The sequence below is a fragment of the Peromyscus leucopus genome, chromosome 4, assembly GCF_004664715.2.
Source record: "Peromyscus leucopus breed LL Stock chromosome 4, UCI_PerLeu_2.1, whole genome shotgun sequence".
Classification (NCBI taxonomy): Eukaryota; Metazoa; Chordata; class Mammalia; order Rodentia; family Cricetidae; genus Peromyscus; species Peromyscus leucopus.
Genome location: NC_051066.1, coordinates 103,908,804 through 103,930,782, shown reverse-complemented (window position 1 = coordinate 103,930,782; position 21,979 = coordinate 103,908,804). Strand labels below are relative to the sequence as shown.

Genomic DNA, 21,979 nt, shown 5'->3' with positions numbered 1-21,979 from the left:
TTTTAAATTTGGATGCACTCTGAATAGTTCTCAATATGTAAGTGTTATGCCTCTTCAGTTTATATCATCCCTTAGCATTTTGTTATTGTCATGCTTTTGTAAATAAAATTAACTTTCTTTTGATCATGCATTTTAACATATAAACATGCAAAATATTTCTGCATATTGATCTTATCCTGAAACTTTGCTGAATTTCCTAGCTCTAACATATTTTTTGTGAATTATTATAGTTTTCTACTATAAGATCATATCATCTGCCAACAAAGACAATTTTAATCTTTTTTTCTCTCCAATTTATTGTCTGATTTTAGTTACAGGTCTATCACTGTCTGGTATACCATAAATGTGTATGTTTATTACTCCACAGTGTCTCCTCCTATACTAAAATATAAGCTCCACAAATACTTGCCTTACTTCCTCCCCTTTGGGGTTTGGCTCACAGCAAGGAGCTGGTAAATAACTGTAAAATGAGTGAATTACCTCACCTGGCACACAGAAGGGGCCTAACAAATGGTAGCAAGTAATAATTATTGTTACCTTTCACACAATACTTTACTGCAAAAGTCGTAATTAAGTTTTCAGATAAAAAGATTTTATTTGTGAAGAACGGTCACAGTATCAAGAAATAAACAGCACCATGATCCCAGCTGCTCTAGAGTCCCTTGGCAGGCAACTCACTCCCTGGCAGGCTCTTGGAAGAAATCCCTGTGGTCCTCACAGATGACAACACACTTCGAATGCCAATCTATACAGAGGGACTTCTATAAACAGTCCACTCCATCCTGTCATCTCTGCTCAACTCCTCCACAGCATCCCATGGGGCCAGGGCTGGCCTGGCCAGAGTGCTGGCCAAGTGGCGAGCATCCAAGCCTGTGGAGCTGGAGCTGGGACAAAGACTCCTGCCAAATGCAGCACAGAGGACCAAGATCCAGAGCAGGCTGTCACAGCCTGCTAGGAAAAGCCAGGGTTCTAGGACAAACAGAAGCCAGAGGGCCAAAAATGAAGCCAAAGCCAAGGCCAAAGAGGAAAGATCTCAGAAAGAGCAAGTCAGGAGCCGGCACAAGGTCGGGGTGGGAGAAGGCTTCTCTGTCATGATCCAGATGACCAATAGGGACCGAAGTTGGTGTCTGGGGCCTGAACAGGATGGGATTGTCGTGAAGGACCAATGACAGACTGACTTCCTTGGCTTCTTGACATAGTCCCTGTTCAGCTGGAATTTTGAAACACACTCCTGACTTCCTGGGACAGTCTTACTTCTCAGAGGTCATCAGGAAAGTAACCATTTTCCTCACTCTCAAACCCCTTCCGAGGTGAACCGACCTGACCTTAGAATGTCACTCTGTCTTAGTCACCAACTCACGTCTCTCTAAATATAAAACACTCAAAAGTGAGTTTTCCGATGAAAGTAATAGATAGTTAGGATAGACACAGACGGGTATCAGGCTATCGGTCTTCTCCAAGTCCCCTCCAAGCTCCTAAGAGTGGGCTTCCTGGAAACTGTGGATGATTTAAATCAGTGTTTCTCAAACTTCAAGGTCCTTGAACCCCTTTACACTTAAAAACTACTGGGAGGCCAATGAGACAGCTCAGTGGGTAAAGGTGCTTGCCACCACGCCTGACCACCAGACTTGGATCCTCAAGACACACATGGAACCTACTCTCACCGGTTGCCTTTGACCTCCACATGCACCCTGTGGCACATGTGTGTCCACACACATACACACACAAAACAAATAAATAAGTAAATAAATAATTGTAAAAAAAAAAAAAAAAAAAGAAAAAGAAAAGAAAAGAAAGAGAAAAACTACTGAGAATGTTAAGGAGCTTTTATTTATGGCTATAACTAGCAATTTGCCATGTTGGTAATTAGAACAGATAAATTTGGTACTTATTCATTGTAAATAACAATAAACTCATTGCATACCAAAGTAACTCTGTAAGTAACACAATTTAAAAAAAAACAGTAAGAAGAATAGAGTTATCCTACATTTTACAAACTCTTTGAATAGCTGGCCTAATTAAAGACGCCTCAGCTTTCACATCTGATTTTGCAGGGAGGTGCCATTTGGGTTAGTTTGGAATGCAAACCCTGCATCACACTCCTAGGGAACTGGGCATTTACTTTTCAGATAGCACCTGCAAACATCCCAGAGATGTCCATGGATCTTCAGACCATGCATACCTAAGGACCACTGGTCTGGGTCATGGTACAGTGCCCCTCTCTATGCAGATTATCGAGATGGTGGTGGCATCAGGTCTTACAGGGAGAACTTTTCTTTCAGTCTCAGGAGAGATGGTGGAGATGAGGAGCAGCCATGGGGTGGGTATTTCATTATCCAAGAATTTATCCCCAGCCAGCCCCATACATGGCCAAGAATAGTCTGATCCCAGCTGTTTCCTTCCTGGAGAAGGAAATGTTGAGTTAGAATGTCCCTATGAGCCAACCCTGGGCCATGACTAGGAGAAAGACTGGCTGATGAATGGGAGCAGTTTGGGAGAATACTGCAAGGGTCCCAGGAAGAAAGCATGGCGCAGCAGTACTAAACCCTAGGTGCATTCTGAATCACCCAGTGATTTAAATGCTAATTTCACTGGTCAGGGCAAAAGTCTAGACAGAAGAAATTTTTTATTGAAAATAGATTTTTTTCCATATAAAACATTCTGGTTATAGTTTCTCCTCCATCAACCCTTCCCCACCTACCCAGATCCATGCCCTTTCTTTCCCTCATTATAAAACAAACAGGCATCTAAAATAATAATAATAATGTAATAATAATAGCAATATAAAATAAAAAACAAACCAGATTAGGACAAAACAAAGAAACAAATGGGGAAAACCAAAACAAAAAACACAAATTTAGAAACACACACACAGAGAAATCCTAAAAAGACACAAAATTGGAAACCATAATATATAAGCAAAAGAGGTTTTTTTTAAAGTGCCCAGACAAAGAATTAAGAGGAAAAAAATAAACAACAAAATACTGCTGAGTTTGTTTTGTGTTGGCCATCCAATATTGGACATGAGGCTTATCCTTAAGTGTTGTTTGTATGCCCAGTGAGGCTCCATTGAAGAATTTTCCTTGAGAGACGTAATTAATTGGAGATAGTTTCTGGGTCAGGGGTGGGACTTGCTAGAAGAATTTTCAGTGCTCCCCAGCTGACTGTAATGTATAGCAGCATCAGGCTGAAAAGCCTAATAAGTCAATGACCTGTGCTTGAATCTACTCAACTAGTTCCACATACAATTGACACAACTCACCTCAAGTCAATTACCAGTCTTTTTCACCTGTACTTGGGAACACCATGAACAATGTGATAAACATTTAGTACAATTACCAGTTCAAAGTTCCTAATGCTGTTGCTGCAAATTATGTGAGTTTTAATTTTGTGCCGTCGTTCTCTGTTATGATGATTGTATAGACCTTCAGTCTCTATCGGCTTCCAGGGACAAGTGTCTCTAAAGATGCTGCCACACGTGACCAGGCTCCTATGTCAGTTACTTTTCTCCTGACAGAAACAACTTAAAGGAGAGGGTTATTTGGCTCATGGTCTCCGTCCATCATGGCAGGCAAAGAGAGCATGGCAGAGTTCATGGCAGCAAGAGCTTGAATGTGTCAGGAACTAAAAGAGAACAGGACTGGAAGACGGTCTGGTCGTAACCCTCAAGGCTTGCCCCCAATGGCCTAGGTTCACCACCTAGATTCTGTGTCCCAAAGGTTTCATAACTTCCCAAAACAAAACTCAAGTTGGGGCCAAGGACTCGAGTGCATGAACCCCTAGAACATTTCACATACAAACCGTAACAGCTCCAAAGGAAGGAATGAAAGCTCCTACCCCAGGCCTGCCACAGAGCGGACAATCATCCTGAGGTTTTAATCTCTTCACTGGGCTACAGCAGTGCCTCCACCTAGGACCCAATCCTGGAATTGCCAGGGGAACAAGAAAGTTCTTGGCTGAGGCACACAAAGCTGATGTTACTAGAAACCATATAGGAGGTACCAGTACAGTGTGCAGTGGTGGTGTTCACACTATGTATCCTATGTTTCTATGTATGCGCACACACACACACACATACACACACACACGCACACACACACACACACGAGAGAGAGAGAGAGAGAGAGAGAGAGAGAGAGAGAGAGAGAGAGAGAGAGGCACACAGAGATACAGAAAGAGAAACATACAGAGACACACAGAGAGATACAAAAAGCTAGAGATAAAAAAAGACACACAGAGAGAAAGACACACACACACACACACACACAGGAAAAAGGGAGGGAGGAATGAAGTGAGAGGGAGAGCGGAACATACACACACTCACACACACTTTAGTTGGTCTCAGATAATGTTTTGCCCCTTTAAGATGATTGAAACATTGTGTCACACAGAGAAGACGCAGAATGGAAATATTTTTGAATGGCTTGTTCTTGGCTTGTGGACTGTCTGCAAAGAACTGGAACAAGTAAGGCTCCCTGACGGTGTGCCTGAAAACATCATCACCACACTTGCACTCTGCCTCTGAGCTCACTGGCTCACTCATAAAAGTTAACAGCAATATGGCAGAGGGGCCGGGGAAAGAGGGAAAGGCCTGGTACGCTTTCTGAATGGGCAGGACAGCCATGACTAGATATTTTTTATTGAGAGGCAGCATGAATCATATAACACTTCTAGGATTCTGGGATGTAGACAGCTTGTCCAGCTGTCTGAGGGTGGGATCTGAGAACCTTCGAACACAGATGTGCCGCCAAGTCTCATAACATCTGCCCAGTGAGATGTGCCTGCTGTACTGACAACTGGTTTGCTTTCCTTCGGTTTCATTGATTTCTGCAGATTCACACAGAGAAGGGAGCCAAATGTGTCAAAATAACTCATCAAAAGGAGATGAACCAGAAGGATACTCAAGGGCTAATCCTGAGCCTCATGGAGGAATTAGATCCATTCATTCAGGACAGAAAGTGGTCCAGGCTGCCTAAAGCCACTAGGGGAGCTGCAAAAACAGGAAGGTAACTGAATCGAGGGTTCAACACACTTCATTAAGAATTTGATTACAAAGGTTAATCCTTCAGAGTCAGCAAGCAGGAAAGTGATTATCAAGCCTCATTAAAGGATCAACTTTCACATCAGTGTCTTGAGTCTTGGCATTAGTTTGAGCTCTAGATATAATGGGTTGATTAAGGGGGCAGAGGGCTGGTCTCATGGCAGGAGTCTACCTTCCCACCAGCCCCACAGTGGATGAATGAATTCTGATCTCTAATGACAGCGCTGAGAGCAAAAAGGGGCTGTCCCCCATAGGCTCATGTATTTGAATGTTTGGTTCCCAGTTGGTGGAACTCTCTGAGAAGGATCAGAAGGAGCGGCCTTGTTGGAGGAGGTGTGTCATTGGGGGCAGGCTTTGAGGTCTCAAAGGCCATTCTCAGTTCTCTCTGCCTTGTGCTCATACATCACAGTGTAAGCTCTCAGCTACTGCTCTCTCGCCATGCCTGACTGCCTGCCTGCTGCTATAGACTCGAACCCTTTACTGCTGGGGGATGTCTTTCTGTATGCTTTGAATATATGTTGTTCTCATTGGTTAATAAATAAGCTGCTTTCGGCCTATGGCAAGGCAGCTTAGAAGCAGGCGGGAAATCCAAGGAGAGAGACAGGAAAGAAGAAAGGCAGAAGCAGAGAGCACAAGCCCCACTGCCGAAGGAGCAATATGATGTCAGCAGACAGGTAACAACGGCCACGTGGCAACATATAGATTTATAAAAATGGGTTGATTTAAGATGAAAGAGCAGCTGCAAGCAGCTAAAGCCACAGGCCATACAGTGTGTAAATAATATAAGCTTCTGTGTGTTTACTTGGGTCCGAGCAGCTGTGGGACCTTGGGTGAGAGAGATTTGTCTAGACCATGGAGGGCTGGGTGAGAGTGAAGAAACTTCTGGCTACACTCTGTAACCATGGACTCTAACCTTTTGCAAGCATGAGCTCCAAATTAAATGTTTCCTTTTATAAGTTGCCAATGGAAAATAATTACAACAGGGGGTTTATGTATACTCATAGCTCTAAGTGCATATTGATTGGCAATTTATTAGCTTTAAAATCTTGAGCAATGGCTGTAATGAAACATGGTTTTGTTTTGCTTTTTTCCAACCATGTGCTCTGTTATGTGAGGGGTTGTCTTTTCTAAGTAAACATCTTTCTACATGTTCTCCACTGAAGGGCAGTGCAGTCACTTCAAGGTTGCTGGCTACATTAAGGGGAAGTTGTGTTTAGGCACTGAAATCCCCTCCTGAAATGTTGGAGTCAGCCCTTACATCTCCTCAGGACTGGTACTCGGAGGTGAGGAATTGGCAGATCTATTCTCATTTGGATCTGAGCCCAACTCCAGCTCTGACTGGTACTCCATGAGAGCTACAGAGGAAAACCCCCACCTCTCAAGAGGCTGAGCTTCCTGCAAGGTACCCTCAGCTCTCAGCATCTCCCACACTGAGGTCTTCAGGCCCCTCCCCGTGGCTCTGAAGGAAAGTGCCTTTTTCCTGTGTGAGGTTTTAAGGAAACTGCTGAGCTGGATGAGAAGGAAGTGGATATAGAACTACAGAATATACAGTTTCTAACACTAGCACGGCAGAGGACACTCCCATCTCACTGTCTCTCTTCTGCTCCTTCTTTATCATGAGGCTAAGCTGACTAAAACAGTATCAGTGACATAAAAATGGCAACTTTTAGATGACCAAGACTCATAAACTTGGGACAAGTTTAAAATGTTTCCAACTTTTTTTTTAAATAAGTTGCTCGTCATGTGTCAGCAATTTTTATTTGATGACCTGAGTTATACCAGTTTTATGAATGGACATTTTGTTACTTCTGTTGTGATTCTTTTCTTCTCTAGTCTGGGAGGAGTAAATACGTGGTCCAAGAAAACTGACCCCGTCTGGGGTTTGAGGCAGAGAGGGGGCTGCAGAACACGCTCTGCTCTTAATGACTGTGTTAGTGCTTTGGGCCATGATTAATGAGTTTACACAACGTTGTAAAAGCAAATAAAACATGTCTTGCTTTCTTACAGGCACACACATACAGAGACAGAGACACGTATTCACACGCTCACATTCCTGCAGAAATAATGGTGTCACTTACCTGCTCCTGGAGTACATGCTTTAATAGAGGGAGACTCAGGACAAACTTCACTCGCTGATTTGTCAAAGTTCTCATTTCATCCAAACTTAAATCATACCTGCACAGAAATGATACCACACGGGCATTAAGACCTTGAGTCTGTAAGTTGCCAGAACCAAATCCAGAGCTCTGAGAGAACAGATGTTTTTGCCCAGGGTGTGTAACAACACCTGAGGTTGGCTGGGAGCAGAAAGGGGGGGGTTTCCTGATAAGATTGAGTTAAAATTAGGCTGCCATTCCATCTCCTCTACAGAGCTTTAAAGATTGCAGATACTTTCGCAGCCTGGGATGACTCAAGGACAGATTCTGTGGAGAGAGGGGGCACAGAGTAGAACCCATGTGGTATAAGGACTAGACTGTGAGAGTGTGGGGAGAATTATTCAGAGTCAAGTCAGGGAGTCTCTGGCTCCACCACCATGCTTTGGAATGAAGTTCAGAGTCACTGGGAAGTTACTCTCCTGTCTGGCTGTCCAGGAAGGTGATTGAGCTTGACCTAGTAGTGTCAAAACTACTCTTGCCCAGTATGAAACTTCTGCCCTTCTCCTACCCCACCCACATTCTGTCATAACTGTGGCAAAGGGTTAGGCTGTGCTGTGTCAGGGACTACCCAAGAAGCTCTCTTCCTGTCTCCTATCACAGGGTCCACCCTGCCCATCTGTATTTCACCAATCCCCCAATACTTTTGTCCTTCACAGTTATTTTCCTCCATTAAGTCTCTGGCATGTCTAGCTCCATCTTGGCATCTATTTCTCAAGAAGCCTAAACCTAAGAGGAGAGTTTCCTCTGTGTCATCTAATATTTCCATGCAGATCACAGCAGAAGCCTAGAAGAACCTCATCCAGGGTTGATATTAGCCTCTGTCTCTGACGGTATGATGGCAATACCAAGATGAATCTAAGAGGGCCAGGCAAATATGACAGCCTGTCCTAATAACTCAGTTAAAAACTAGGCCTTAATTCCTGCCTCTTGAAACTGGACAGACAGTTTCTGAGGAAGCCACAAACAAAGGGCAATTAATCACTGGTGCCCCTGCCAACAGGGACAAAGGAAATAAGATGTGCCAAGCCTGGGCCACTGAGCCAGCCCCCACAGTCAGCTTGTACTAGGCCAGCCAGCCTCCACAGCAGCTCAAATAAGGACAGAGCTTGGGATTTGTCCAAACTTGCCCCAAAATGGGAAAGCTGTACCCTTAACTAGCCCCTGACTAGCCCTAGCCAATTAGAACATACTAATATGATTGTCATTCATGTAAGCCAATCATATCTGAGATGACCTAATTGTCCCTAAAACTCCCCTTGGCTATGCTTAAAAGGAGCCTATGAGCTTCTCTCAGGGTTGCCTTTATGTAGGGTGGACAGCTCCAGCATGCTGGTAATAAATGCTCTTGTTGATTGCATACATGGCTGGTAGTCTTTTGTGGGACTTCTCCAGGACCCTAACACAATCAGACACTGAAATATTAGAGTAATGATCTTAAAACGAGCATCAAAATAATATTACTGTAAGAAATTCAAACTCTCTTAAAACAAATGGAAAAATTCTCACCAAAGAAATATAAGTTGCTTGAAAGGGGGGCATTATATAGGAATTATATAACTGAAAAATATGGTAGCCAAAATTAATTTAAAAAATAAAAACACCTCTCTGATGAAAGTAGAACCTATGGAGGTGACAGGGAGTAAGTCTGTGAACTCCATGAGAAAGTGCTAGGTCTGAAGATTTGTGTCCTCTCTCTTTTCTCCCCCCCCCTCCCCGAGACAGGGTTTCTCTATGTAGTCCTGGCTGTCTACTGGCTCTGTAGACCAGGCTGCTAGCCTGGCACTCACAGATCAGCCTGCTTCTGTCTCCAGTGCTGGGATTAAAGGTGTGTGCCACCACTGCCCCAGCTGGTCCTCTCCCTTTTCAACTCTTAATCACCAAAGTGATGCATTTGGAGGTGGGAACCTTTGGGAGATGAGTCTATCACATGAGAAAACTTTCATGAATGGACTGAGATGTATCACAATTCAAAGTCTAAAAACTAAAAGCAAAAATTTGGAAGACAGCTTGAGAGAACCAATGCAAAGGGAAAGATTTACAGGGATGGCAACAAATTTCTCATCTGAAGCCACAGAGGCCTGAGGCGAGAGGATTCAGGTTTGGTTTTTGTCTGTCTGTCTGTTTGTTTGTTTGTTCTTAGCTCAAGAACAAAAGAATGATCAAAGCAGGTCTTAAATCCCGTGAAACCGTCTTTCGTGGCTGAAGGGACTTCCAAGGAGTTATAGGTAATTATGAGTTATGGGATGTGGGTGCTGAGATCTGAATGTGGGTTTTCTGGAAGAGCTCTTAACCATCTCTCTGGCTCCTTGGGACTTATTCTTGATGGAGTATAGTCTATGGGTTTAGACAAATTTATAGTTGCATGCATCCAACATCAGATAAAGCAGTTTCACCCTAAACACCCTCTGGGCCCCTCCAACTCAGGCTTCTCTTGGGTAGTCTCTTCTTGTCTTACTCTGACCTTTGTCCTAGTAGAGTGGGCTGAGCTGGTGACGTGACGGGAAGACAAAGCATCAGGAGAGTGGTAGTAGCAGCTGGAAAGAGAGCCGCCATCAAGAGCCACAGGGACAAAAGGGCAGCTGGAAAGGTCAAAGATCATCGAGGGTAGAAAGAACCAGGACAGTGGAAGCAGAGAAGGCAAGATAGGGCAAAGAGCCTAAAACGAAAATCAACGGAAGTTTGTGACTTCTGTTGCCAGAGAAGAAAAGCTGTGGGTCCTGGTCGCTGGAAGAGGTCTCAGGAACTTCTAAGCTCTAAGGACCAAGGTCTCAGACACCCCAAGCTGAGAGCCCTAATATCAGTTGCCCGAGAGCTATAATGCTTGTTTCTGTAAAGCTGATGTGCCATACCCACTCACAGCGGCTGGAAGCCTCGTTACAACAGCTGCAGAACCGCAGCGCCAGGCTTCCGGCGATTAAAGCCCTAGTCTAACACGTCTCCAACTTGAATTCCTCCAGCAGTCAGTTCTGACTTTGAAAACCAAACATGGCATCGTGCATGAGGAGATGAGAAAACAGCTTGAAGCAGCCAGTTCCCTCCTTGCACCACATGGGTTCTGGGGAATCCAACCCAGGTCATCGGGTTTGGCAGTAAATGTGAACCTTCTTGTTGGACTGTAAAACACATTTCAAAGCACATACTTAAAACAACCACTAGATGGAACTTGTTCTTCATGTGAACTGTCACCACAACTGACTTACAGTTATCACAGAGATCAAATCAGAGCTGGATGAAAAGCATTAGGGAACACCTGGAAACATGAATATTTGTTCATCACTATAGTCCACCTAAATGTCTACCAGTCTTTTTTTTATTTTTTTATTTTATTTTACAATACTATTCAGTTCTACATAACAGCCACAGATTCCCTTGTTCTCTCCCTTCCTGCCCCCCTCCCTTCCCCCCAGCCCACCCCCCATTACCATCTCCTCCAGATCAAGGTCTCCCCCGAGGACTGGAATCGACCTGATAGACTCAGTTCAGGCAGGTCCTGTCCCCTCCTCCCAGATTGAGCCAAGCATCCCTGCATAAGCTCCAGGTTTCAAACAGCTAACTCATGCAACAAGCCCAACACCTGGTACCACTGCCTAGATGCCTCCCAAACAGATCAAGCCAATCGACTGTCTCACCTATTCAGAGGGCCTGATCCAGTTGGGGGCCCCTCAGCCTTTGGTTCATAGCTCATGTGTTTCCATTCGTTTGGTTATTTGTCCCTGTGCTTTGTCTAACAGTCTTTAAAGCAGGGGACTGAGAAGTTAGGCAGCTGGTAAACCAGAGCCGTACAAAGTCACAAACACTCTAAAGCTCTAAGCATGTGCAGGTTTGATGGTATATTTTCCTCATTTAAAGACCTTTGTTGGTCACTTCAAACACCGTTTGTATAGCAATGGGATATAAGTCAGACCTGACAGTTTACTTAGTATTTTCGCAGCTAAAATTCCTATTCTGTTTTCCTGAGTCTGCAAAATATGGAGATGTGGCAGATGTTGCTCCCCGGTCTCACTCTACATACAGGGGTCCCACAGAACTAAGAGACTTGTTAAATCTAAGAGTCAATGGCACTCACGCCAGAATTAGGAGCCAGGTCTGGCATGCTCAGGGACATCTTGGGTCAGCCATGATGAGTAGTGACATGGCAGAGGAGGTCCAGCTGTAACCCCAGCAGTTCCCTCACCTGACTCGGCTACCAGTGCTCTGTGTGGGATTGTTCTTGAAAAAGAGAATACTGAGAACACCAATTACCGAAAAGTTCTCTGCATTATGGCATGCAACTAGCAGGAACTAAAGTCAAAGATACGAGGCTCCACCTGTCCTGAGAGAGGAGTTGCTGGGAAGGGGGTATTTTAGGGGCAGTAATGAACTCTCAAAATGAGAGCTCTCTCCAGGAAGCATGGTTCATAAAGCTAAGACCAAGGCACAAGGTCTAAGTGAAAACAGAGTCAAGTCACACATGTCTGTAAGAGTGGCTAAGATAAAAATAGATCATGCCAAGCGTGAGCAAGGACGCCAAACCACCAGATGTCTCATTACTGGTGTTGGGATTGTGAAACGGTACAGCCACTTGGAAAAGTTTGATAGTCTCTCATGGCATTAAACATGTACTTCACATACAACCCATGATTCCACTCTCAAGTATCCACCCAAGAGAAAAGAAACCTTTTGTTTATCAAACAACAAGACTCAAACTGTCCACAAATGTTTAAAACAGCTTATTTGCAACCATCCAAAACTGGACACAGTCTTACAGATGTAGGATTTAGATTGAACTCTGTGTGAAGGGGTGGAGACATTCGGGGCAAAGGTGAAACGGTGAGGGGGTGGGGGAGGGTAGCAAGAGGAAAATATGAGCAAGGTACAATAATATATACATATGAAAGTGTCATAATGAAATCTGTTATTTTCTAGGCTAACTAAAAAAGATGATTATAAAACATTTTGCATATGGGGAAAAGCCCTAAAGACAATCCAAATGTCCCTCATGTGGGGAGTAGACAGGCCCACTGTGCTGTATCCATACAGAGATACAAAACGAGCATCATTTGGATGGCTCTCAAAGGCGAGCGTAAAAAAGTCAATCTCAAAAAGGTTAATCCTCGGTGCTGGAGAGATGGCTCAGCGGTCAAGAGCACTGGCTGCTCTTCCAGAGGACCCGGGTTCAATTCCCAATGACCACATGGTGGCTCACAGCCAGTTATAATGGGATCTGATGCCCATGCAGGTGTACATACAGACAGAGCACTCATACATAAAAAATAAATAAATGCCAGTGGTGGTAGTGGCCATAGTGATAGTGCACGTCTTTAGTCCCAGCACTTGGAAGCATAAGCAGGCAGATCTCTGTGAGTTCGAGGCCAGCCTGGTCTACAAAGTGAGTTCCAGGACAGCCAGTCCTACACAGAGAAATCCTGTCTTGAAAAACCAAAAAAAAAAAAAGTAATACTGTGCAAATGCCATTTTATAGCACTCTCAAAATGACAAAAATAATGGAAATGGAAAACACCTCAGTGGCTGCCAGAGGCTGGGGCTGTGGAAAGAGGTTGACTCTACAGGAGAAACACAAAGAGGTCACCTTGTGATGTTGTGCACCTGACTGTAGTGTTGGTCATACACAGGGATGAAATTCCACAGAAACACACACACACACACACACACACACTCCAAGAGTTCTGAACAGATGCTTCACATAAAATGATACACAAATGACGAGCAAACACAGAAGAGAACGCTCAATGTCAACGGGCATCATGGAAAAGCAAACTAAAACCATAATGCGATGCCAGTGTGTGCCCATCTGGCCAGCTAACATTGCTTTAAGTGATGCTATCAGCTGCTGATGAGTGAGATGAGGCTATAATGTAAAGACAACACTCCTATCTCGCTGTGGGAGTGTAAAGTAGTATAAGCCCTTGAAACGATCTGGCAGGCTTTATAAAAACTAAACATATAGCCATCCTTTAACCCAATGGTCACAGTCCTGCATTTTCACTCAACAGAAATGGAATCACGTGTTCACAATAATCCTTACAGGAAGCTGTCATACCAGCTTAATGTGGAAAAACTCCAAGCTGAACAGCCAGGTCTCCACCAATAGGAGAACAGATAAATAGCTATGGTTTTTCATGAATGGCAAATTAGAAATAAGAAGGGATGTAGTGTTGAGACACATAAATGGCATGTGTTAATCAGGAAAACATTATGTTGAGCTCTCTCAAGTCACTGGCTCTAGAAAAAGCCAGCTATCATGACATGAGGGTCTTTGGGCAGCCTTCTGAAGAGATTCACAGCAGGAAGAGATGAGACCTCCTATCCACAACCGTGTTCAATGGACCATCTTACGAGTGGTCCTCCCAGTTCTGGTCAAGCCTTACACAACAACCGAAATGTTGTCTTGCAGGAGACTGAGCCATAGCAAGCCAGATCAGAAGCTCCAAAGCCCAGACATGATATGAGACAGTTTGTAATGTCACACAGCCTGCTACCCTTTAGAGTAACTTCCTACTTATGCACAAATAACAAGTGCATACATTATTGTCATACATGCATACAAAATTGGGAGACAGGAACTTGAATCTTGCTTTTTTCACCTCTAGCATCTTATTTTTAAAACACTCTAATAATATGTAATGTATCAAGAACATAGGCATGCCTTATAAGTTATATCTCACGAAATTATTGCCAAGTACGTTTACCTGTGTAACTCCCTACCCAAGTCAATGGAGGAAAGGTGTTCCCAAGCCAGCATACAGAACATGCTCTCAGTTTCCCTGTAAGCCTCTACTTCCTTTCTCCTGACCAAGGCTGGCTGCTATCCTGGCTTATACCTCCATAAATTACTGTCTACTTCTTTTGAATATTGAAGAAATTGGATTATACACTATGTGTTTGTTCATTTGTGTCTGGCTTCTGCCATTCAGCATGGCTAATGAGAGTTGTCTCCAGTGATTGTTATATCCATAGTTCATTCATTTCATCCCATTGTACTGTAGGATTGGATCATTAAATTAGAACACACCATAAAAAGTTGAGAGAACAAACTGAATGATTCGGGTTATATTAAATTCTAAAAATAGACAAAACTAACCTGTAACAAGAAGTAGGGATAACAAAGTGGTAGGGCAGAGGTTGCCAGGCAAGGAATAAGGAAACATCCTCAACCACTATGATGCCTTGCTCTGCCTACAAAGAGTCCTTGCCATCTAGAAGGCTCTTGCAAGTCCACTGTGAGTGGTGCCACCCATGGGCAATCTTGGATTGCCTAAGAAAGCAAGCTGAGCAAGCCATTTAGAGCAAGGAAGAGCAAGAAGCAACATTTCTCTGTGGCCTCTGCTTTAGTTCTTGCGATGCTGAGAAGGGCGTGCTGGGAGGACAAACGTTGACTTTAGTAAGATTATGCTTTGTGGAGAAGCAACGGAAATGAATTCTGCTTCATCAGCACTGCAAGGGAATTCCTCAAACTGAGCATGTAAATGTATTTTATAATCATCAAATCCTATTGATCCCCTTCCCAAATTATTTAATCTGCCTTTTCTGTGCTTTTCACAATAGTTCTCCCTTATTGTCATCTTTAATAGCCAAGTAAATTATAAAACATTTACATTGTGCTGACACACACAGGCCTATGTATTCTGGGTCCAGAGCCCCTTGGCAATGAAGTGTCCTTCATAGGCAGGTGTCCTAGTCCTTTTCACCTGAAGGCTGCTCTTCTTTCATCCCTTCCTGCCACCTCTCCCCTACTCCTACCTCTCTCTGCCTCTTCCTTTCCCCTCTCCTTCTCCTACCCCCACACACCCACCTTCTCTAGCTGGACAGGTGCCCAGACAAGGCCTGACTGAAGGTGGAACATTCTCTGCCTGGTGCAGGGTCAGTACCTATAGACCTCAGAGGCAATACTCTGCCCTTCAATCAGCACGCCTATCCCGTGAGTCACACCTACAAGTAGGAGTAAAGGATTGAATGTTATCACTCAAAAATGACACCTTGGGGCGGGCCAGGAAGTGCCATCTGTTGCCTGATGAGTGGATAGGGTTGCATGAAAGAGCAGAGGCTGAGGAGTGGGTGGGAGACTTTCACAACACACTAACACAAGGCGCCCAGACCTCTTTATCCTGCTAAGTTCTAGATCTGCAGAAGATTGAAAGAACACTGGTCTGCAGAGCCCTGGATTCTCCCTGATGGGCTTCCATTTTCCCAGCATGAAGCAGAATTCATTGAGAGAAAGTCGATCACTGCTTGCCAGAGGGCAGACTGGAGGAGAAACAGGAAGTGATTATTGAATGGTTACAGAATGTTTCCAGGAGTGATTAAACTTTGGAATGAAGTCACAGTGTTGATTGCACAACATTGAATACACTGAATGTTACTGAAGTGAACACCTAAATAAACAATTGTATGTTCTCTAAGTTTCATCTCTTCTCTGAAAGAACGACGGAAAAGAGAGGAGGAAGAAGTGAAGGAGAGATGGGGTGAGAAGAAGCCACCTTTGGAAGCTTTACTGTAGCTAGGGACCCCCATACATACACTGGCAACCTAAAAAAGGACACACATATCTTTTCTGAGAGACTACTTCACAACCATAAGGTGGTACCAGGACCATCCTTCTCTCCAGTAAGAACACAAATACAGCCACACATTCCCATTTGCCTTGAGAAGCAGCAATAGCCCTCAAGGAACGGGCATCCAGTGGTCAGAGGGAGAACTGTGGAACAAGCACATCTCCTTTGGATCACGTCTCTCCCAGCTGGTCACAAAGAACCAGTGCTGTGTGGTTCCTTTCATGTGTAGTATCTGCAAGGGTCATAGAGAGAAGTCAGAATGATGACTTCCAGGAGCTAAGAGCAAAGGGGGAACTCGTCTTTAATGGGTAGAGTTTTAGTTTAGGAAGATAAGAAAGTTCTGGAGATGGTTGGTAGTGATGGTAGCCCAACAGTGCAAATGTAATCAGTGCCACTAAAGTATATATATATGTATGTGTGTATGCATATGTATATATGTGTACATGTATATATGTGTATATGTATATGTATAGTTCGTCATAGTAAAAATTTATGTTATATGTGTTTTAGCACAATTTTAAAATTGTGTTTAGAGAGGGAACCATTAAGAAAACGTTATTTCCAATATTATTTGACTCTTTGGGTATTTGAATAGTATGAAATACTTATGTGGATAAATAAGATTGAGAAAAAAATTAAACATGAAAAAGGCAGGAAGTAAAAGATGAATTGTTCCAAGGAAGAAAAAAGAAGGAAATGAAGAGAAAGGAGATACAGAAACATCGGGAAACATCCAAAGGGAGCCTTGTGAAGCATGACAAGGCCTTAGAGGAACAGAAACACCTACTAACAGGGCTTCTGAAGCTGTCTGGCTGAAGAGTGTGACATACCCCTAAGATGAAGCAACCGCTCACCACCTGGTCTGCCGTGGCAGAGCCTCTGCTTGAAAGTAAACAAAATGAGAAGTGTTTAGGAGCACATCTCACTTCCGCACTGCTTTTCCCAACCCCTTCAACCCCCGGAGAGAAGCCTTGTATAAGGGCACTCTCTGCTACTATAATGAAATAACAAAGTCTGTATAGTTTATAAAGAAAAGAGGTTTGAGCTGGGGAGATGGCTCAATGGGTAGAGGAACTTGCTTGCAAACCTAATAACCTGAGGAGAGCTCCCCGGAACCTACATAAAAGCCGGATGCTATAGCATGACAGTGTGTAATCCCAGCATGCCTATGGGAAGTGGGAACCAGAGACGAGAGACTCCTTAAGCAGTGTAGAAAGGGGAGTACCAACACCTAACGTTAGTCCTCTGACCTCCACGCATGCACTTCGGCACACATGCAACCAGACTCACACATGAACACATCAGAGAGAGAGAGAGGGGGAGAGAGAGAGAGAGGGAGGTGCAAGGGCATGGGCATGATGCCAGTTTTTGCTCTGGCAAAGATCACATGGTAGGTGGTATCACAAGGGTGGGAAAACAAAATCACATGGTTTCTTAATTACTGTTCTATTGCTGTGAAAAGACACCATGACCAAAGCAGCTTATAAAAGGAAGCATTTAGTTGGGGGTTTGCTTACAGTGTCAAAGAAATAGTCTATTATCATCATGGCAGAGAGCATGGCAGCAAGCAGGCAGGCATGGTGCTGGAGAAGTAACTAAGGGCTTTACATCCTGATCTGCAAGCAGAGAGAGACAGAGACAGACAGACAGAGACAAAGAGAGGAGAGAAGAGGAAGAGAGAGGAAGGCGAGGGAGAGAGAGGGGAGGGAGAGAGAGATGAGAGAGAGGAGGGAAAGAGAGGAAGGGAAGAGAGAGAGTGGGAGAGACTGGGCCTGGGAAACCTTAAAGGCTGCCCCTGGCAACACACTTCCTCCAACAAGGCCATGCCTCCTAGTCTTTCTAATACTTCTCAAATAGTTTACAACTTCGGACTAAGCATGCAAATAGTATGAACCTATATATGATGCCAATATCATCTAAACTACCACACATGTTGTGATAGTTTTAGTTATCCACTTGACTGGATCCAGAATCCCCTGCTAGATGAGCCCCTGGCAATACTTCTGGAGGATTATGTTAATGAAGTAAATTGAGTGCAAAAGCCAGCCCACTGTGGGCGGCATCATTCCCTGGGCTGAGATTCTGAACAGTATAAAAAGGAGAAAGTAAGCTGAGCACAGACATCTGTCACTCTACTTCTTAATGGTGGGTGTGATAGGGCCAGCCTTCTCCAGCTCCTGTTGCCTTGACTCCTCCACAGTGATGCTTGAAACCTGAAACTGGTACCCAAAATAAGCCTTCCTTAAGTTACTTTTGTCAGGACATGTAACCAAAAGATAAATAGGAAGGCAGAGAATGTGCAAGGGATAATCTTAAGAGATGCCAGAGGTCCTACCTCTACTTAACATCACCACACTGGGAACTAAACATCTTATCCGTGAATCCTTGCAGAGCAAAACCACATTCAGATCACACAAGCCTTAAGTCACCTAAAATCCTGTTCTCAGGAAAGACAGCATGCTATCATCACAACAGCATGACAGAGAAGTGTGGGAGCCCACAGAGGTCTCCTAGCGAGGTCTGAGCTTGCTTTACACAACAGGGCTGCATTAGGGGATGGCTTGACCATGTGCATGGTCACCAGGTGTTTGGGATGGTCTGCACTTGGTTGTGCTGGGGAGAGGTCTTTTGCTCCACCCCTTGGCATTCCTTTAAAAGCCTTTAGACTAGACAGAAGGGGCTGGTGGGTTTTGACCCAGGCCCTCCTGAGGCTATCCTGTGTTCCTAACTGTCTCTCTCCTCTATATTTCTAACTAAATCTCTTATTCCTCACCCCTCAAGAGTCCCTGGGGTAAGTAAATGTGGGAGCTGGCCCCCCACAGAGAAGGAATAGACTTTAGCAAGCTAGGGAGTTCCCAGGGTCTGGAGGACTCTAGGAAATATGCCTTGGAAACAAGTCTTTGAAAGAGAAAGAACCATTCCTCAGTAGGGGGCAGTGGGCTAAGCCCTTGCTGCTCCTTATTGCTGAGGACCAAGGACAAAAACCTGCCCTGAGGAGTATCTCAGTAAATAGGAAGTTTCACACTATTTTCTTCAGGGGAAAAGTTGTTTCCTGGACTCTTACTCTGAGAGTGTCTGACCTTACACAAACTTCCCACTGTGTACAGAACACTCAAAGAACTGGGCTGACACAATCCCCATCCCACCCTCAATACCTACTTGAACTTCAAAGACCCATTGAGGGGGAGGTGTAGAAAGGGATTAACGACAAGAGGCTTAACACCACTTTCGTGGACAAGCAGATTTCACAGTTACATCTTCCAGGCAGATTTTGCAATAGCAGAATGAATATTCATCCAGAAATAAGAGCCCTGACCTTCTAACCCCATAAAGATGAAATCTGATGGCACAAAGTGAACTTTCATATAGATATCAGAATCTTGAACCACTCAGGGGCTGGGGGAAGGGAACAGTAAAAATATTATCTATGCTATTATGATTCTGAGATTATGAAATAAGCAAGAAAGAATGGCAAAACATTGGGATAGCGGGGTTTGTCTTTTTTCTCCTGTGAGTGTAAAAGGGAAAGAAAAGGGGGGATGCACCTGTGCTGGTAGTTTATGTCCACTTGACACAAGCTAAAGCCATCTGACAGAAGGAATCTCAATAAAGAAAACGTCTTCATAAGATGGGACTGTAGGCAAGCCTGTAAGGCAATTATTAATTAGTGATTGATGGGGGAGGGCCCAGCCCATTGTGGGTGGTGCCATCCCTGGGCTGGTGGTCCTGCATTCTGTAAGAAAGCAGGCTGAGCAAGCCATGAGGAGCAAGCCAGAAAGCAGCACCCCTCCATGGCCTCTCCATCAGTTCCTGTCTCCAGGTTTGAGTTCCTGCCTGACTTCCTCCAATGATGAACAATGATATGGAAGAGTAAGCCAAATAAAAAATAACCCTAACTAGGACAGCATTCAACCAATGTTTCCTAAAACCCTACTCAAGGGTTTCTCTTTTATGCTTCACAGCAGCCAAGGAGCTCAGACATTATCTCCATTTGAGTGTGTATGGGGGGGTGGTGTATGTTCGTTTTGTTGTGGTATCCTGGATTGAGCCTTAGGAATGCACTCTCCAGCTGAGCTACACTCTCAGTCAGGAACTCAGTGTTCAGGGTAGGGATGGGGGAAGTACCCTATAGTGTTGCACACAGGAAGTCAGAGGTTTTGCAATCCAGGTTTGCCATTACCTCTGTCCCCAAGAGGCAGTGTGATATATAAGCTGGTGACCTTCTATTGGCCCACATCAGTAGTTTGGATCGTAGAATTCTGTTCCATGTTTTAAAATACAGTCACCCAAATGGAAAGGCTAAGAGCCATCGGCCCAGAAATAAACTGAAGGCTTGGTGATACAGAAGTGAATATAGGCTAAAGGGATTCCCTGAACCCCTAAAATGAAGCCTCTCAATTCCTTTTGTTTGGTTGAGTTATATTTATTGATAGTTATCCTCCTAGATGCTATTACAGAAAAGACTTCAAATCTTTAAATCATTTTAAAGTAAACATAATACTTCCATTAAGTGTGCTTTATTTAAAAAAAAAACTGTTTTTCAAAATAAAACAAAGTTAAGAAGAAAACTGAAACTGTTCTGCATTTCCATAAATTCTTTAGTGTTTGTCTTAACGGAAAGCAGCTGGAGTCTCTCTCTCTCTAGGGTTTTTTCTGTGTAGCCCTGGCTGTCCTGGACCTCGCTCTGTAGACCAGGCTGGCCTCGAACTCACAGAGATCTACCTGCCTCCCGAGTGCTGGGATGAAAGGTGTGTGCCACCAAGGCCAGGCTCTCAAGAGAGACAAATTACACTTGAGATAACTGGGTAGGAGGGAGTCGGTTAATTCTCTCTGGAACACACTGACTTTTGTTTAGTTTTGTCTGTTTGTTTTAGGGTGTTTTTGATGGGGGGGGGTTGTTTTGTTTTTGAGACAGAGTCTTTGTGGCCTCGGCTGGTCTGGATCTATGTAGCTGAGAAAAACGCTGAATTCCTGATCCTCCTGCTTCCACTTTCCAAGTGGAAAGCATGATATTAACATTTTAAATTGGGGTTTTCCTATGCTAAAACTACAAAGTGGCTGTAATCAGGCTTTTCAGAATTTCCGAAACGGGGTCAATGACCCAGCAGAACCTAGGAAAAAGAGTTTCAGTGCTCACTCTCATGATTGAGCCGCTTCTACATCCATAAACTTATGCTGCACCAACCCCTGGGTCTCCCCGTCTGGCCTGCGGTGGCGTCAATATCAGTGCCACGGACCTATCACCTCCCTCCCCAGCTTTGCGGTTCCTCCGCACTGGCTCAGCCACCCAGACTGCAGTACCCACCCCTCCCCGGCGGCGGGGCGTCCATCCCAGCTGCGAGCACCCCATCTCTGTTTTCTGCCGGTTCTGCCCGCCTCCGGTGGTACTCTGCCAGGCCAGGCGGAAACTCAGAAGCAGATTTAGATGCAAAATGAGTCTGAGCACCTACTCCAGCCAGCCCAAACCTTAACTCGGCATCCAGAGAGAGTTGTGGCAGGAGGGACAGACAGCTTTAGGAGCTCAGGAAGGTGAAGGTGGCGGGCTGTGGCCACACTTCTGCTAGATTCCCTTCCTCGCCAGAGGTGAGGATGAAGCTGGCTGCCACTAAGGAACAACTCACACCCCACCCGACCTCACCAGGGGCAAATCTGGCTAACCCAGGCTGGGACAGGAGTCGCCACTCCACTGGGTACCTGGGCTGGAAGAGAGAAGAGCTCCCCAGGGCTCTGCGCAGCTCGTTCTTGAAGCTCCAGAATTCTCCGTCCAGGTAGCGGTGCAGGGACGAGTCCCCAAGGCCCAGGTCGGGAGTCGGCTCCATCTGTGTGGTTGAGGCTGCAGGCTGTTCTTTCTACACACCTCCTCAGAACTCTCGGCTTATGGGCCCTCCTACCTATCATTCCACTAGACTGGTTTCCTCCCAGCTGACTGGCCTGTCTCCTCCCTCTTCACCTGTCCCTCACACGCCCTCCCTCCTAGGCTTGAGGCAAAGAGCTGTCCAGAGCATTTGAGCTCCACCGGTGTTCTCCCATCCTTACTAGGAACCACTCATGAACTCTAAGCCCTTATCCCACCAGTAAGTTGTCTCTCCAGATTTGTGGATCACTAGAAGCAAGCGTCAGCTCCTTGAAAGGGATGCTGGTCTGATTTCTCTGGGCCACAGCCAGATGCTCAGCGTTAAGCCATTTCATCTACTCAGCAGAAGCACCCGCCCAGCCATTTGGCCTGGCTC

At 44.7% G+C, this 21,979-nt stretch overlaps 1 protein-coding gene across 1 annotated transcript in view; it reads right to left on the bottom strand.

The window, feature by feature from the left end:
• Positions 1 to 21,675, bottom strand: part of Acoxl (acyl-CoA oxidase like) — a 292,744-nt gene extending 271,069 nt beyond the window's left edge. Inside the window, exons 1-2 of the mRNA XM_037205208.1 lie at positions 21,444 to 21,675; positions 7,120 to 7,216 (exon numbers count right to left, since the gene is read on the bottom strand). Coding sequence (XP_037061103.1) covers positions 7,120 to 7,216; positions 21,444 to 21,568 — 222 coding nt within the window. The 5' untranslated portion in view covers positions 21,569 to 21,675. The remainder of the gene's footprint in view (positions 1 to 7,119; positions 7,217 to 21,443) is intronic.
• Positions 21,676 to 21,979: the final 304 nt, after the last annotated feature.